Source organism: Apis mellifera, linkage group LG1 (genome assembly GCF_003254395.2).
Source record: "Apis mellifera strain DH4 linkage group LG1, Amel_HAv3.1, whole genome shotgun sequence".
NCBI classification, from domain to species: domain Eukaryota; kingdom Metazoa; phylum Arthropoda; class Insecta; order Hymenoptera; family Apidae; genus Apis; species Apis mellifera.
In genome coordinates, this window is record NC_037638.1 from 209222 (window position 1) to 223661 (window position 14440).

Sequence of the window (14440 nt, forward strand, 5' to 3'; positions counted from 1 at the left end):
GAACCAACGTTTTTAATCCTTAACCGTTTCTAGATATTTTTCTCATCTTTTTCTTCGACGACTTTAACAATTGACGAATTAAATTATCGAACGAAAATCGATGGATTTTTCGTTTTCGATAAAAATACGCGTACAATTATTTCGTTAAGGAAGATCGATCGCGAGAAAACGATTGATTCTTGTCACCACTCTCGCGATTAATAATAATCGAAATATTTGGAAAGAACGATTTATAAATTAAGGTTCCGTAGACGAAATGGAAAGAAAGATCGAAGATCTCGGGCGGCGTTATTGGAATTTTTCCAAACGATCGAGCAAACGTGGGATATTTCCCATCTGGATTCTTTCCTCGCGAATTAACGCGCGCGGCTCGTTCTTTCCGATTGGGAAAGTTTGCCGCGCCGCGGCGAGAATCTCCTTTGTCGAGCGCAAAGCTCGAATCGATCGCTAATCGAAAACTTACGATAAAGAAATCGAATCCGCGAATATCTCTTTAATCCGCGATGTTGGCGAACGCGTGTATACGGATAGGCGAAATACGTGTCCGTGCACGATTAAGGAGATAAGTATTTCGTGGAAAGAGAAGAGAGAAGGTAAGACGGGATGACATGGATCTACGTGAAATAAAATGACGCAAGCACGCCTACGCAGCGCAACGATTGCACACACGTTTATCGAGGACGATCGATCGAAAAAGGATTCGTTCTCAAATTTTAATCCCGAAGAAAAAAAAGCGTTACCTTGATCGAACGAATCGGTGGCTCGAGAAAGATGATGAAAAAGAGATAGATGGAAAAAAATGGAGGAACGGATTACATATAAAAGTTACATAGAAGAAACGCGTCATTCGTTCTACTAATAAAGTATTCCAAGAATGAAGGATACGTTGCTATAGCAATAGCACGTGTGAATGATTACTCACGTCACACGCACCGCTTCGATGTACGCACGATCCTCGTTCCTTGGATAAACTTACCTGCAACAGAACGAATAAAGTGATTTACTGGCGGTCGAAAAATACGCGAAGGAAAGAGACACACGATCGACACGGCGATAACGCCTACGGAGAATCGAATTTAACCGATGTTGGAGATGGGCGGATCACGTTTGTGACCAGAAATTCTCGCAACTTTGCTCCAATCATCCGATTATTCGACGAATCGTAACGGAATCGACCACGATCCGCATTCTTAAATCGGTCAATGATCTCGATAACGATCGGATCACGTATAAATATGGAAGCTTCCTTATCTCCTTTTCTTCTTCTTCTTCTTCTTTGAGAGAGAAGAAGAGAATTTAGAGAATCTGTTCAAAGAAAAGTTTGATTAACGAATCGGTCTACAATCGGTCGATTTGGCAAAGGGTTGGAACGCGCCAGATCGGGACAACGATCTCCGAATCTAACGCTCCAACATCTTTCCGACGATTCTACAAAAGCGTCACGAAACGCGCACGGTGGCACACACCACCTGGACCTCCAACTCATCTTGCCTCTCTCTTTCGCTTTCTTCTCTCGTTTCTTTCGCGTGCCCCGCCCGAAGGGTCCCCGCATCTGCCACCTTGTGCCAGCGCCGCGTGTTTCCTCGCCCGATAATCGCGCTCGCCCATCGTCGCGATCCTCTCTGCTCTTTTTCCTTCCCTTCCGTCCAACGAAGCCGCGATCCAAGTCCTCGTCGACCATTGTCGATACTCGCGCAATCGAGATCGTTCTCTCCAAGGACGAAGACGCGAGAATCTATTCGAAAACGAGTCTATCCTCTCGACGCGATTTGACGAGATCGAGGAGAAGGAAAGAAGGATATTTGGCGGGAAATCGGCGGGAATTAATTTAAAGGGTAAGGAGAAGGAAGAAAGGAGCGGCTTAGCTTAGTGGAGTGGCTCCTAGGTGGTTGAAGGTGGTGAAGCGAGCGAGCGAGCGAGCGTGGAAGGACGAGGGGTGGAGGAGGAGAAGAGAAAGATAAAGGGGAGAGGAGGATAGGATAAGACAGGATAAAAGGGAAAAAGAGAGGCGAAGGCAGGGAGGCTTAAGCAGGGGGCAGCAGGTGATGCACCAGGTGGAGGACGACGGCGCGTGCGCCGTTTTGCCCCCCGCCTTCCGGTCACGTGCCACAGCCTCAACCCCTCGCCCCCACTCATTCGCTCTTCCAACAACTCTCTTTCGTATCCTTCATCGCGCGGATACAATCTTTCACTCTTCGTCGTCCTTTCTTTTCTATATGTGTATGTGTATACATATTTCTTTCTTTCAAAAAATTTTCCAAAAATTACATCAATTGCACTCGGTTTATCGGTGTGGTTTCGTTTAGATCCGAGAACGCTTGTTTTGATGAGAAACGATCCCCTCTTTCTCTCTCTCTTTTTCGGGGAAGACGACAGATGTCGGATGGAAAGGAGAGAAAGGTGCAACATCGACGGTGTAGCATCGTTTTTTCCTTTACGATTCTACGACGATTATCTCTTGTACTTATTTCACCCAACTTTTATCGTTTCTTTTTATCCTCCTCCTCCTCCTCCTCCTGCATCACCCTGCTTTCTCGTTTGATCGCCAAGGCACGAAGAGCGAGCGAGCGAGCGAACGGACAGGAAGTCAGATAACCATCGACCCTAGTCGCCTGACGTTCTCTTCGAGAACCGAATGCTCCGCCGCTTCGGAGATCCCTTGGCCTTTAGGCCGATTCTCGCACACCACGCGTGTACTTGCCGATCCGCGAGAGGAGTAATATTTTAAAAAGCGAACGAATTGCGCGCATCGAGAACGCAAGGAGGAACGCGCAGAATCACGCGATCTTTTAAAAGATAGACAATATATAGAGGAAACGGGATCCTATCGCGTTCTATCCTTCTATATATGGACGTAACGCGGCCGAAAATTCGTGGAACGCTTAGACATCGCGCGACTCTGTATCTTTTTGCGCTTACCTCGTGTCTAGTCGAGAAAGAATATACCGTTTCGAGATTAGAGATGGATGGATCTCGTGTCTCCAGTCGTTTCGATTTTCGTAATCTTTAATTTTACCTTTTCTCTTCTTTCCCTCGAAACGATCGAAAATTGGCGAAGAGAATCGAGGATTTCTTCTTCTTCCCTCGTTCGAGGGTGTTCTTCTCGCAACGCATCTGTCCCGTTTCGTCAGAGAGACAGAGAGGAGGGGAAGGGTGTCCAGTGGCCACAGTCCAGTAGGTGGAAAGCAGTCCGAAAGAAGCCAACTCACCTTTTCGTGGCTTCTCGGTAAATATACTCCGCGAGCGGTTGTAGTATCCGTGTGCATCCGTGTGACCGGTGCACGGCCACGTGCCACGTGCGTGTCAGCTGCGATACGACCGGCAGAGTTTCGCTTCTAAAGGAAGCTCTCCTTTCCCGATTTTATCGACGGACCGAGACACCGGTGCATAGGCCGCGACCAATCCGAAAGAGAGAGAGAGAGAGAAGGGAAACCGCGATGAGCGAAGCAGACCAACGACCACGAACGAAAGATCGAAAGCAAAATTGGACGCTTCCTTCAAGCTCGATTTTTCCACCGAAGGGAAAAGAAGAGCAGATTTTCGTGGCGCGAAATCGAGAAAGCTCGGCACAGCAGATGCCGGCACGCGAGATGCGTGCAGAGAAAGGGAGCGGGTTCCCTATCTCTGCCTCCTTTTTTCCCTCCTTCTTTTTGCCTTGGCATAAACGCTTGCGGCTGGGAACCGAGGAGAGGGAGAAAAAAGAAATGCATTAATTTCCCCGCGCCGATAGAGGCAACAGATGCCCACCGGCGGAGAGAAACAACGATTCACCTTCCACGCGCGTTCCACTTTTCGTCCATACTTTGGATCTATTGTGTAGTTAGCACGGTCGTCGTCCTTGCGAAACGAATAGTTGAGAACGATCCATCGAACGCCGTTTTCGGAGCAAAGACGAGGTGATTGGCGGATCGTGACTACGCGGCAATAGTCCGATTGAAGTAGGAATGCGCGGAGCACGTGGCGATTCGCGTGACAAGGACGCATCGATGACCGAAATCGTCGTCCGCGATACGTGATTCGCGATTCGATGCCTCCCGTTTAAGAGCGCAGGAAACAATCGACCATTACTAACCCGCTCGATTATCATTTTATTCTCGTTTAACTAACGATTTCGGGCCAACAAATATCGGCTATAACGAACGATTAAACGGGAGGATTTTATTTGTTCACGAGTGTTTGAAAGAAAGACCGCGTTCGAAGATTCTTCGATAGCAATTCTGAAAGAAATTGCGAGTAATAATACGCAACGCGACGAGGAAAAGGATATCTTCCTCGCGTTTGCTGGTGATTCCGGTACAATTCCATATTTACAGCGAACGATCGAGGAAAGCCGATCCGCAGGTTGAACAAAGCCGACCCCTTCTCGTATACCGTCGTCCGTGCCAAATAATATCCCCCTCGCTGTGGAGAAAGAGTTTTGGGACCGCGACGTCTGTTCCGCTCGAATTATATATATATATACATATCTACATGTGCGTATCGAAGACCAAGACGAAGAAGAAGAAGAAGAAGAAGAGAAGGAGAACGCGCGAGAGAGAGGGTCGGAGCGGATTGCGGAGCAAGAGTGCAGGGTGGAAGGGCGTGGAAGGGGGGGCGAAGGGAGAGGCCTAAAGGAAACACATGCCAGGAAGGCTCGTGCCACGACGATCTAAGCCGCGTATCTCGTGAGGTTGCAGCTGCCCTGCACCATCGCCGCAAATTGCCTCTCCCTTCCCCAACCCCTCCCCTCCCCAAACCCCTGTATACACTCGGCCACCCTTGTCGCTGCTTCCACGCGAAAACCCGAATAAGCTCGGCTTCCTTAAAGCGAGCCGGGCCAAGACCTCGGAGGAGCATCTCGACGCCGCCGCCACCACCATCGTGGTGGAGGAAGGTGGAAGGAGGGAGGGAGGGGGACCCACGGGGTCCCGACGGCGTGCTTCGCACCTGGAGAGGAAGAAGACACGCGGCTCGGCAACCGTGAAATTTACAACCGGAGCGGCGGCGGGGTGGAGGAATATGGATTTTTTTCGGGGGCCTCCGTCCTCTTTCTCGAGACGTGACGTAAAGTTGAGGACGGAGAGGAGGGAGAGGATCTCGATCGAAGGATGGACGATAAGGACGAGATACAGGGACGGGGAAACGAAGAAACGGATCGATGGAATAATCGGTGCGCCCGAGTGGAAAATCGATCGAATCGGGGGGAAGGAGGGGGTAAGGAGGACTACTGCGGCCCTCGGTTGGGGAGGATGAGGAGAAAGAGATGGCCTCGCGGGAGGAAGGGCACGGGTGGATGGACAAATTCGATCGTTGTCGGCCGTTTGACGGCTATTGGCCAAGAGAGATATATGTATTCAGTTACCGGGTTTAACACGAGACGCGCGTCGTAACACGATAACGCGGTCGGTCGGTTTTTCGTTCGCTCCCCCTAAGAGGAGGCCGAACCACTCTTTCGTACGATCAAATTTTCGACTATCGAATATTCACGGTCGGAGGGGAGGAGAGGTGGACGGTTCCTTTTTGTACGAGGCAAGTCGAGCGACACAGCCAGGATGCACGCGACGACGAATCACGGACCGGACGTGGATCTAATATTTAACCCGCGCGTGTTAATTCCATTTTCAATAATTCTTCCACGAAAGAAGAACAAGAATCCTCGATGGACAAGTGGCGATGGTGAATTCAAGACTTCTTCTTCTTTTCATCGTATCCACTTTGAGCGTTCTCTCTTTATTCACGTGATGTTCTTCTTTCCTCTTCTGAGGGATCGGTGAGAATCGCGAACGGAAGGAGAGGAGGACCCGTTCCGTAGCGGGCCGACCAACTCCTCTTTCTCTCCTATCCCTCGCGTGGAAAGCGGCGTGGAAGCCGAGTAGTCGAGGGGGGGCCGGCCGATGTCATTTTCTCCGGTCGGTCAAAGAGTGGAGGAGAAAGAGGGAGAAGGGAGGTGGCAGGAAGAGGCGGTGAAGAGGACGAAGAAACGCTTAGTCGGTGGTGACGCGTTTAATGCGCGTCAAAGGGCTGTCGTTGTCGCGATCGGGCTTGCTTCTTCCAGCTACTCGCTCGCTATTTAACGTTGTCTCTGCCGCTCAAGATGCCCTGGACCAGATAACCGATGAAAAACGTCCACCTTGACACGAACTCTTCCACGACCTTACTTCTTCTTCTTCTTCTTCTTCGTTTTCTTCGAACACGGAAAAGTGTGGTGCGATTATCGAAAGGATCGGGGCAACTTTGAACGTTCCATCGACGAGGAGGAAAAAGAATATCCGTTGAAATTTATTCCGGATATTTCCGCGTACGGGAAGATATCTCGGCGGAAAATAAGGTCGGCCGCCATTTCGAACGGATCTGTCTAGTAGCCGGAATTTTGTCCGGATATTTCCGCCTTGACTATTTTACTTGCCGGATTACTCCAATTCCGGGAATACGTAGTTTCGTGCAACTTTATGCGCATTGCTCGGTTATATTTACGTCGTGATTCGCGCTTTGAATGTTCGCGGAGGCGGATGGAAATGGCGTACTCGCTCTCTTATATTAAACCGCTAACAAAGAAGGGCTTTATTAAGAACGCGAGCACGTTTCTTTCTTTCTTTCTTTCTTCCTTTCTTTTTAAAATCGCTTTCCCCTCCCTCCCATTTTCATCGTTAACGATTTTCATTCCCGCTTGAAACGATACCACGCGATATTTTCTCCTCCTTGTTCGAAAAATAAAAGAAAAAGATGATCCGTCGATGATTCTCGCGACGAACGGATAATTCTCGCTTTGTTCCTCGCGAGAAGGAGAGATCCACGGGAGGATAAGGGCGAGAGAAGGGAGAGGTTTCGCCCCGGAGGTGAGCAGAGAAAATCGGAAGCGTCGCCGCGAAATGGTCGTTACCGGGCCCTGCTGATTATCTAAGGGCGGACGTCATTTCCGCGTGGGCGTATGCCTCCGGGGATCGAAGGGAGAGGCGAACGACGCGGCCCCCCTTTCTGCTATTTCGGGATTAGACTCGTCGATTGCCAGACTCGACAGCTGGGGTAGATTTTTCAAATTCCAGCTGCTGCCTATTTCCTACCGTCTTCCGGTGGAATTTCATCGATCTGTTTCTCCACATTGTTGCGCCCGAGACGACGTTCGTCCACCGCGATCGATTCCTTCGACTTCGATTCGCTTCCTCCATCTTTCCTCTCCGTTTCTCGATCATCGACCGCCAAAACTCGGAACGATTGTCGAAAGACAAGAACGAAAACGTCTTTCTTTCTTCCGATTCGAAATTGTTCTCGTCTCGAAGAAATTTGTAAAATATAAGATACGACAGAAGAGAGAGAGGAAGAAGGTGGAGAGGCGATCGGTGGTCGTATATTTTTTCCCGCAGTCGGTAGATGGGCACCCCTGAAGCGGGACCCAGAGGGTGCATCGGAATCGTAGAGGTCCGAGGGTAACAAACGCGAGTAAAATGGATAAAGGCTACACCTGGCCTCCGGATGGTCGACGGCGGCACGCGCTGCCCTCTCCCTCTCTCTCTCTCTCTTCCACTCCGCGCAGATAGGTCTCGTTTTCCCCCCCGAATGTACACACCTGCCCCTCACCGACACACGCGTGCACACGTCGCTACACGACTGTGCGCGCAGCGAGGGTCGTAAATGCACACACGGATTACTCCCGGCGATGGCTGTGCCACAAAGGATAGAAACGGAAAGTGGACGAGGAACAGAGAGAGAGAGAGAGAGAGAGAGGGAGCGCGACTCTAGACGTAGTTAGCAGCCCGTTGCAATTCCGTCGCATTATTTCCTAGGACGGTGGACAGTGGAGCCTCCTCGACAAACTTTGCGCCAAGAAAAGGGCTCCGCGACGAGCCCTTACTTACGCATTAATGCGGACCAACCACCGCTTCGACTCGGGTGCCGCGAGATGCAACCGTAAATCTTTATCGATCCTTTCTCGTCTACTATTTCCTTCTTTCTAATCGATATAAGCGAATACGAAGAAGCAGAGTGGAAAATTCTTAAATTCTCGTTAAATCGAATCGAGGCTATTCGCGCGGCAATTCGAAGAAACCCTCTTTTGGACAACTTGTTAGAACAGTGTTTCGCGAAACACTCTCCCAAATTGTTCCCAAGAAAGTGGAGAGGAAGTGCACACGCGTGACGCGACTAGATTCGTGAAATGGAAGGAAAGCTTTGGACAGCGACGAAACGCGCGGCGACTAATTGGGCGCGTTATTAAAAGTTTCCACCGCGCGATGATCGCCTCTCTCTCGCGCCCCGAGTTAGTTTTCGACGTTAGGGGCGGCCGTTTATCGCGAGACCAGCTTCCTAATGAGGCGAGGGACGACTCTAACGATCATTTTCCGCGCCAGATGCCGCGATATCGCCGCGTAAATCGATCGCCGCGCATCGCTAACGAAAAATATCGGAGGACGCGCGGAAAAGCGAGCACGAGAGACGAGGTGGGCAGCAGGCAGATGGCGGCGAAGGGCGAAGGCCGCGTGTCCTAGACACCGGCTTTGCCCAAACGATTTCTTTCTCCTCTCTCTCTCTCTTTCTCTCTCTCTTCCGACCGTCGACCGAGATAATTAGAGATCCTCGTAGCCGATAAAGCGTCTCGCACACGCGTACGCCTCTCTTTTTTTCCCTCCGCCCCTCCTCCCCGTCCTCGCCAACGTTTATCACGATACACCGGTATCGATCTGACCCTACTGCGAGACCAACGTACGCACACGTATCGTCGCGCGATTCCCAATTTCCTTCTTCTTCTTCTTATTCTTCGATTCCATCGATTATTCGTGTTTTTTCCTCCGATAAGGATTCTAACGCCGAGTCCATTAAGAGTTTAACGATCGCCGCGTCTCTTTTCTTTTCATTGTGTCGTTATCGCGAATTTGTATATCGAAAATACGGGAGAAAGTTTGGTTCTCCGCTTCGAGTATTTTTCGAAATCCATCGATATTCTTCGATGATTTAAAGGAAGATGAGAGTTTTGATAAATTATAGGAGAAGAAGGATTACGCAGCGCAGTTTAAGAAATTAAACTGTTCGTTCGTTCGTTCTCTTCGAACGAGGTTTAAATACGCATCTCGAGTTTTGGAAAAACACACTATCGAGGACGAGGACGCGTACGAGGCGATATAGGGGTTTATCATCGAGCAACAATACAACGATTATTCCATAGGCAAGCGCCGTTCGTGCACGACTACGAATCGTGACCTAAGACAATAGATTCGTTTGCCATGCGTTGCTCTCGTATCGTACGTTTCGTGAAAACAAATTAATCTTCGATCTCAAGTTCGACGTATCGCCTTTTGGCAATCGACATATTTATTTCCACCGTTCGTATCGTCATCGATGAACCCGATGATATCGTGAATTCTATCCGCTATTTCCCGATCGAAGGTTTTCAACGATCGACGAGTACGAAGAAAAAAAACTAGATCAAAGTGCATACCTAGACGGACGTAATGTCGCGCAAGATGACGCAACCGTTTCGCAGCGATGGCGTTAAGCGTATATATTGCGAGTAAATTTTTCCTTCCTCGAACGAAAGAGGGAAAGAAAATTCTCGCAAATATTCTCCAAACTTTGATCGAATCGAGCAAATATAGTAGCTGAATCGAGAGTTATTCCTTATCGCGAACAACAATCCCTCGATAACATCGAGATCCGAAAACGAATTAATTCTCCGATCGATCTCGATCGATCCAGTTCTATAAATCGAATCTTTCGTATGAATCTTCGCCGATTCCTCGAGAGTGGATTCACTTACGCTTCGAAGAACGGTTTTCGGGGATGGTGGGCGTGTGGTGGTACGTGTCCCACTGACCGTAATACCCGATATACGGTCATTTTTCAAACGATCGAAACCGAATCACCAAATTATCCGAACGTAAATCGAAATCGCAAATACTCGTGGTAACACCCTAATCCCGCTATATTGCCCACTCTCTCCCTCTCCCTCTCCCTCTCTCTCTCTTCATTCTTCTATACCGTATGTATGTTTCCGTTTGTATACGTGTGTTGGCGCGTGTATGCACGTATTGAAAGCCGGAGCGAGCAGCGACGACGACGATGAAAAAGCGGAGGAGAACGACAATCGGAAAATTGTGCCATCTGGTCGAAGGCTGCGTTCACACCGAACAATGTCCGCATTATCTGTCCTCCGCAGCGGTGGAACACAGAGGCATGACGTGGCAAATGCTTGGACGAATCGACCGGTCATTCGATTATTACCGCTTCGATCCCCGCTTTTAACCAATCCGATATAAATGTCCCGAGAAAACGGCCATTCCTTTTTTCCCGTATATACGCGTGATAAACTCGATGGTAATCGATCCGATCGAAAGGAAGGAGAGAGAGAGAGAGAGAGAGAGAAAAGGAGAAGAGTCACGGTTTATCGCGCGATATTTCGACCGGTTTCGAGCCGCGTCGCGAACCAGCCGATCGTCTAGACTCGTTGCAGACGTGACCCAAGATCCGGATTAATTTTAGCGGTATTTTGTTTCGACCGCGTCTCGCGTTGTGCGGCACACGCCATACCCGATGAACCCGATTGGCCGGTCCGTCGCGTCTCTCTGTATTTCTGAATATTTCGCACGTGCACCGCTCGCGCCAGGAAATCGCATCATGGCGCCAGAAACATCTCCCCTGTTTTTCCTTTCCATCTTCTATCCCGGTGTAGCGAAACAACGGAGCAGGAGGAGGAAGGAAATAAAAGATTTTCCAACTTCAAACTTCTTTCAAAGTTCGAGCGTCGTAATTGTACGTAATTGTGCTATCATGAGCGGGATGTTAACGTTTCAACCCGGCCGTGCTATCTTTCCTCGCCGATCTTATTATAGAATAACAACGTGTTAAATTATGCTTACCGGCAAACTAGTTGCAAATTCCTCGAGTCGTTCGATATTCGAATATCGTGAAATAATTCCAAGACTATCCAGAGAAAATTCGTACTACTTGTGATCTTCTCTCGATCCCTGTTTCGACACGAACGTTACGATGCAACATTAGTTACGTATCGCATTTCTATAGAATTGCGCAAATTTCCTGTCCGATCGACGATAAACTCGCAAAGCGAATCGGAAGATACCATCTTTCCCCAGAAAAGAAGAAGAAGAAGAAGAGGAAGAAAACTTTCTAATCCCGCGAGCACGTTGTAATCGCAAAGCATGGAAAAGCGTTCGCGGTTACGAAACGCGTTTTTGACATCCGCTTGGCACCCGAAAACGGTCCACCAGGGAAATCTTTTCTCTCCTCTCCGTCTTTTTCGCTCGATTCGACCAGCTGCGAAGAGATCAAGATCGGGTTGAATCGGAGCGAGAAATACCGATACCCTCTCCGTTCCTTTGTTCCGTTCCGGCTCGTATCGCGCTCGCACGCGCCGCAACGCGTCCATAAATCACTCGTGTCAATTAAGCAGACTCGAAATCGCGGCAAAATCGCGACATTATACAATGTGTATGCGTGTGTATATATATATCAACGATTTTGACGATAATTAGAAATCGAAGATTTCCGATTTTTCTCTAATCCAAGGTTGAGGAATTATTATATAATGGGGGAGGGAAAGAAAGATCGACGTGAGATTTTACCGTACGATCTATTTCACTCATAGGTGAACCGAGCGCACGTTCCAAAGTTCACTCATCCGAAACGTTGGCGGGGGAAGGAGAGAGAGGGAGAGAGGGAGGGAGAGAGAAGAGAAACGCATGACGTTGACCTCAAACGAGGCGCCCGGCAGTTGGTCGGTGCAGGAAGGGAGGACGCGACGCCGCGCGCCGCGACGCTGACGCACCGTGTATATTTGGCTAGGGTCCGTCACGTCCGATCGTAGTAGTTCTTTCCACGCTAGGTAATCTCGAGTGACTGCTATCCTCCGTATCCTCTAGGTCGTCGTTACGCTCCGATTTTAAACCTTCGTTTTTAGCCACCGATCACCGCAATACACACAAATTTTCGCAATCTCCTATATCAAATTCCCGAAATTCATCGAGCGAAATTAGATATAGTACAAGGTATGAAACGACACGTACGACAGTTTTAAGGTATTCTTCCGCGGAGATGCGAATTCATTTAATCGATCGTAAACGAATTTAATTGAGAGACGAATTCGATCGTTTCTTTCGTTGCCCAAAGAAAACCTAGACTCTAAGGTGGAGGAGGTGGAAAAACGACGAGCGACCGTTTTCGAGTCGAAAGTTGAGAGGAAGCGGAGGAGAGGTTGGGAAGCGGCGCGAGATTCGTCGTACGAAGAAGAAACAGCGACCGTCGACTACCGGCGCTTCGAGAATTTATGGACGCGCCCTTCTCTCTTTCCCTCTCTTCCCCATTGGGTACGACGCATCCGGCCCAATGCTCGGAAAAAGCGAAACCTACACGAGAGGACTTGGGCGTTACATTGTATAGCGGTAGTCACCGATGCTTCGAAAGAGATTTCCTTTTTCTCTCTCTCTCTTCGCATGGAAACGAGCAGGCATTTCTTTCATCACGGTCTTATTCAATGTCTGCTTACGCGTACATCGCATTTTCCCCTTATACGCCGATATTTCGCGTGTACTCCAGCGTATAATTTTCCTTCGAATCTCTCTCTCCTTCCTTTAAACGTCGAGTGTTCTTCGAACGATCCGGCGCGTCGATGGAGATGCGTCTCGTTTCGCATTTCAATTTTCGCATTATATTCGGTGGTGGGTATAGAAAGGTCGAAGAAATTTTCGAAAAGCGTAAGTAGTACTTTTATATCTTATATACGTGTGTGTGTATATATATATATATATATATATATGTGTGCGCGAGTTGATGCGAGTCGGGGGTAAAAAAAATGTTAACAAACGTGCTCGTTCACCGTGCCAATCAATTTTCGCTCTTTCATGCAAACAAGACAAGGGGAGCAAGCTTCGTTTCGTATATACGCTCGTTTCGCTCTTGTCATACGGTCACACTCTTCAACTTGTCCGTATTGCACGCGTAGAAAAACACGGATAATATACGGATAAGCGGATGAATCGAATAAGATTTCGAGATGGATAATCGAGAGAAAAATATATTGGCATAAGCTAACTCGATTAACGATTTTACAACGCTGCATCGTTGTAATAAGAAAGAAAAAAAGAAAAAAAAAAGAAGATGAACAAAGGGTACACTCACCGTGTGAAGTTTGCGTCCGAGGTTACGTACTGTTGCAATTTCAGTAGCAGTTCGTCCTTTCCACCTTCGTCGCCACTTGCTCCAATATTGCAAATATCGTTTCCGGAAGCGTCGGGACTCAGATTATAATCAACATCATCGTCGTCGACTTCATCAATCTCCATTGCTGAGCAAACGAAAACGTCATTGTATTTAAATGGGAAAGGGATAAAATGCGAAATCTTGCCTCGTCGAGGGGGGAAAGAACGAAGAAAAAAAATGCGCTGTTGGACGAGTAAAAAGAGGAAAAAATATTCGCGCCAACATCTTCGAACGCTTCTCGACGATCGTTGTTTTCGTACGCGGACCGTTCGAAACGAGACCGAGATAAACGGATGGAGGGGATATTATTATCGTTGGATCGCCGATTCGCATCGATCGCAAATATTCGTCTCTGTTCCATCGCGCGCGCGCGCGCTTTCGGAGAGAAAGGTTGAACGAGTGTGACTAGCGTAATGACTTCGTGACAAGAGCGTGAGAGGGGGTCCTGATTTCAACTTTCCCTTCCTCCGTTCCTTCTTTTTTTCCAGTTTGTCAACCGTGTTATTTCGATCGTGGCGAATTCTTGAGACGATTAAATTTTCGAGAAGATTCCTTTTCTTTTTTTTTTTTTTCTCTCTTAAAATTTCCAATAGTTGCACGCATACACACACACACGATCAACGAAATTGTACGTCGCTCGATATCTTTCTCGTCGCGGTCCGATGCCTCCTCAAAGTCGTAAAGAATGGTTTTAATCCTCCGCCGGGTTCGATTCAATTTCGTTTCAACGAAGGAAAAAATTCATTTCGCCCCGACTTTTACGTTTTCGTTGGCCAATGGCATGAAAATTACCTCCGTTTCGACGGCGGTAAACGATAATTTATAGGAGATTCGCGGTACGACTCGCCATCTCCCCCTCCGGATATTTTTCTCGTCGGCTTCTCTTCTTTCGAGGGGAACGAAGAGTAAAGGATAGAGAAAAAACAGATAAGAAGCGAGAGGAATGGGGAGGAGGAGAAATAAAAGAAACGGGAAGAAGAAGATTCTCTTGGTGGCGCGCACGAGCCACGGAAGCGCGAGAAGATGCGAAAGGATACGCGTAAGAAAGACGAAGGAGAAAGCGTGGAAAGAGAGCGACTTCCGTCCGTCCGATTCTAACCTCCTCCTCCTCCTCCTCCTCCTCCTCCATCTCCCTTTTATCGTGACGCTCGATCGGATCGACCGGTCCGTCCACGAGCCCTTCTATCCGAAACAACCGCGCACAACCCTCTCTCTCTCTCTCTCTCGGTTCTCGAGACCACCCTTTCTCATCGTCTGG

The 14440-nt window shown here is 48.6% G+C and overlaps 1 protein-coding gene across 8 annotated transcripts in view; it reads right to left on the reverse strand.

The window, feature by feature from the left end:
* The window catches only part of LOC726544 (serine/threonine-protein phosphatase 4 regulatory subunit 1), a 106419-nt gene that overhangs the window by 74332 nt on the left and 17647 nt on the right, over window positions 1-14440 (reverse strand). For 5 of the 8 annotated variants that reach the window (XM_016910793.2, XM_006557376.3, XM_006557380.3 and 2 more), the window contains one exon: window positions 13102-13267. The exons of the other annotated variants lie outside the window; for them this stretch is intronic. In XM_016910793.2, the coding sequence (XP_016766282.1) occupies window positions 13102-13265 (164 nt within the window). In that variant the 5' untranslated portion in view covers window positions 13266-13267. The remainder of the gene's footprint in view (window positions 1-13101; window positions 13268-14440) is intronic. 8 annotated transcript variants of the gene reach the window in all.